This window comes from Montipora foliosa, chromosome 4, assembly GCF_036669935.1.
Source record: "Montipora foliosa isolate CH-2021 chromosome 4, ASM3666993v2, whole genome shotgun sequence".
In the NCBI taxonomy this organism is placed as follows: Eukaryota; Metazoa; Cnidaria; class Anthozoa; order Scleractinia; family Acroporidae; genus Montipora; species Montipora foliosa.
The window spans coordinates 11890690-11893189 of NC_090872.1; the positions used below are offsets into that span (position 1 = coordinate 11890690).

Consider the following 2500-nt stretch of genomic DNA (forward strand, 5'->3'; position numbering starts at 1 on the left):
TTGGTTCGTTGCGCTGTTTGACCCTGCTGTGATTGGTCGAACTACTCTATATTCCTTTCCTGTTGACTATGATGTCGTTGCTATAGAAACGACCAACTTCTCCAAATGTTAACATGATACAAGAAATGCCAAGCACGAGAAAGGACAGGCGTTGGGCCAATAACAGAGAAGTGGCAAGTTTCAGCCATGAACTGCAAGAAACGGGTTAAATGTAACAGTCACAAGTTCGTGACAATTACTTTTTGCAAGGACTGTTTTAATAAGGTGCACCTAGAGAGAAAATTGAAATTGGAAATTTTCAATTTTTGTGGCCCACTTCTAAATAAACTCTTTTCAGTTCTATTTTATTTAACTCCCAGATCCAAAGTTTAGCTTATATTGACTATTCATCAAAATGTAAACATAAATTTAAGACAAACGAAACTGAACTCACTGCTTTTTGCAATCTGCTCTACACTTCTCACATTCCACCGAAAGATTTTGATTTTCCAGCTGGAGTTTTAGGAGTTGCTCCCTAAGACATTTCTCATTGGTCTGAACAGCTGCCATTTCTTGACTCTTGGTATGTAAATCTTCTTTCAGTAGAAGGACTTCGTGTTCGTGAGTTTCACCCAGCTGTTTCTTCAGTATCTTTATTTCCTCTTCGTGCCTTTGTTTCTCTTGTGTCAGAGCTTCTTCCTTCACGCGCACCTCTGCCAACTGGCGTTGTAGATCCTTGCCTTGCTTAACAAGCTACACGGAAGGAAAAGGCATTTATCATGAATGTCGCCGCACATGTATAATTGTATAATTTGTAAATGCATAGTTTAATTTATTGTGAAATATTGGCCAAATTTTCATAATACGGTAAACATAATATCTCCTAAAAGGAGGCATTGTTTTGGACACAGAATCACTTCAAAAGTTTCTTGGCTGAGTCATGAAAAAATGATAGTCTTAACTTTACAAGAAGAAAATTGGGAACAAAGATCACCCTATTCTTATGCTCTCTGAGCACCTAAAGGGGTAAGGATCCCCCTTGTACCTTGATTCTTAAAGCAGAAAAAGACAATAATTTTAATGTATAAATAATGAATGAATAAATACATAATTAAATAAAATTAAAATGTAATGTTTTACAACCAGAAAGAATCCACTTCCCAAGATAATGGAGCTTTAGTGAGAAAACCAACCAACAGAAATACCCAGGTAAAAACATGCATCGTAATTTCATCTTTATGACTAGGTACCTCACCATTAATTTTTTTTACTGACCGTCTGAGTGTAGGCCTTTTCCTTCTCAAGCAATGCGTTTTCTTTGTCTTGGATGTAATTATCTCTTTCTTGATACTTCCAGAGTTGTTTCTTTACTCTAAGATACTTCTCCTTCAGATCTGCATCTCCAAGCACCTCTTCTTGGCTTGGCTATTGATATCAACAACAAATGAATTAATATGTGATGCATATTTGGCATTTTAAATCATAAACAGTTAGCAACTATAAAATAATATACTTTAATCTTTTCATCCTTCAACGGACCCCCATTGATGAGTAAGATCACATTCATAAGGGAGCATTCATAAAAATTTGTTTGGGGGGGAGGGGGGGGGGGGTGATGAGAAATTATCTACCACCTACAAAAATTGGAGGACCCCTTCTTGCTGCTTTAAACATTTTCAGGGACCCCCTTTTAGTACCCCCAAATTTGAGACACCCCAAACCAACCTCATGGCCACAATCCAATACATGCTGGGGCTGCAGAAGTCAGAAGAACGAGTGAAACAAATTAATGCAAAAATAGAAAAAAATGCTTCCAAAGAGCATAACGATCTACTTAAACGCAGTTAAAAGGCAAGGAAAACAAAGAATTTTAGTTTACATGTAGAAAGCAAGCTATCTCACTGGTACATGGCACAACCTAACAGGCATTCACGAACAAAAAGATCCCAAGCCTGGGTCAAAGCTTTAACCCTTTCACTCCCAAGAGTGCCACTTATAGATTTTACTCTGTCTAACGCCAGACGATTTTACTCGTCAATGGGGTACCCCATGGGGGTGAAAGGGTTAACAACAGCTAGATTCACTCAAAAACTATGTCCCCATTAACCCTTTCACTCCCAAGAGTGCCACTTATAGATTTTACTCTGTCTAACACCAGACGATTTTACTTGTCAATGGGGAACCCCACGGGGGTGAAAGGGTTAAAAGCAGAATCACATTCTCCTTCCACCGAAAAGCCTATCTGTTGAGACTACAATTATATTAATGCAAAAGACTGAGGCCAAAAGGTCACATTTACATTACTGCAGAGAAAATCAACACCAAGAAACTAAAAATACAGTGTATATTCATCAAGACAAACTATTTCCATGGAAAAAAAATATCACACAGCAGTATGAAGGTCCAAATCTTAAGTCTCATACATATAGAACAAAAAAATTGCTACATGAAATCTTACTGGAAATACTTAAAAGAGGCGCCCATTCAAATATGTACCCCAGACAGCAAAATTACGACAAAG

At 37.6% G+C, this 2500-nt stretch overlaps 1 protein-coding gene across 2 annotated transcripts in view; it reads right to left on the reverse strand.

The window, feature by feature from the left end:
• LOC137999854 (uncharacterized) overlaps positions 1–2500 on the reverse strand; it is a 36152-nt gene that overhangs the window by 11544 nt on the left and 22108 nt on the right. For both annotated transcript variants that reach the window (XM_068845801.1, XM_068845800.1), the window contains 2 exons: positions 1255–1404; positions 434–732 (listed from right to left, as the gene is read on the reverse strand). In XM_068845801.1, the coding sequence (XP_068701902.1) occupies positions 434–732; positions 1255–1404 (449 nt within the window). The remainder of the gene's footprint in view (positions 1–433; positions 733–1254; positions 1405–2500) is intronic.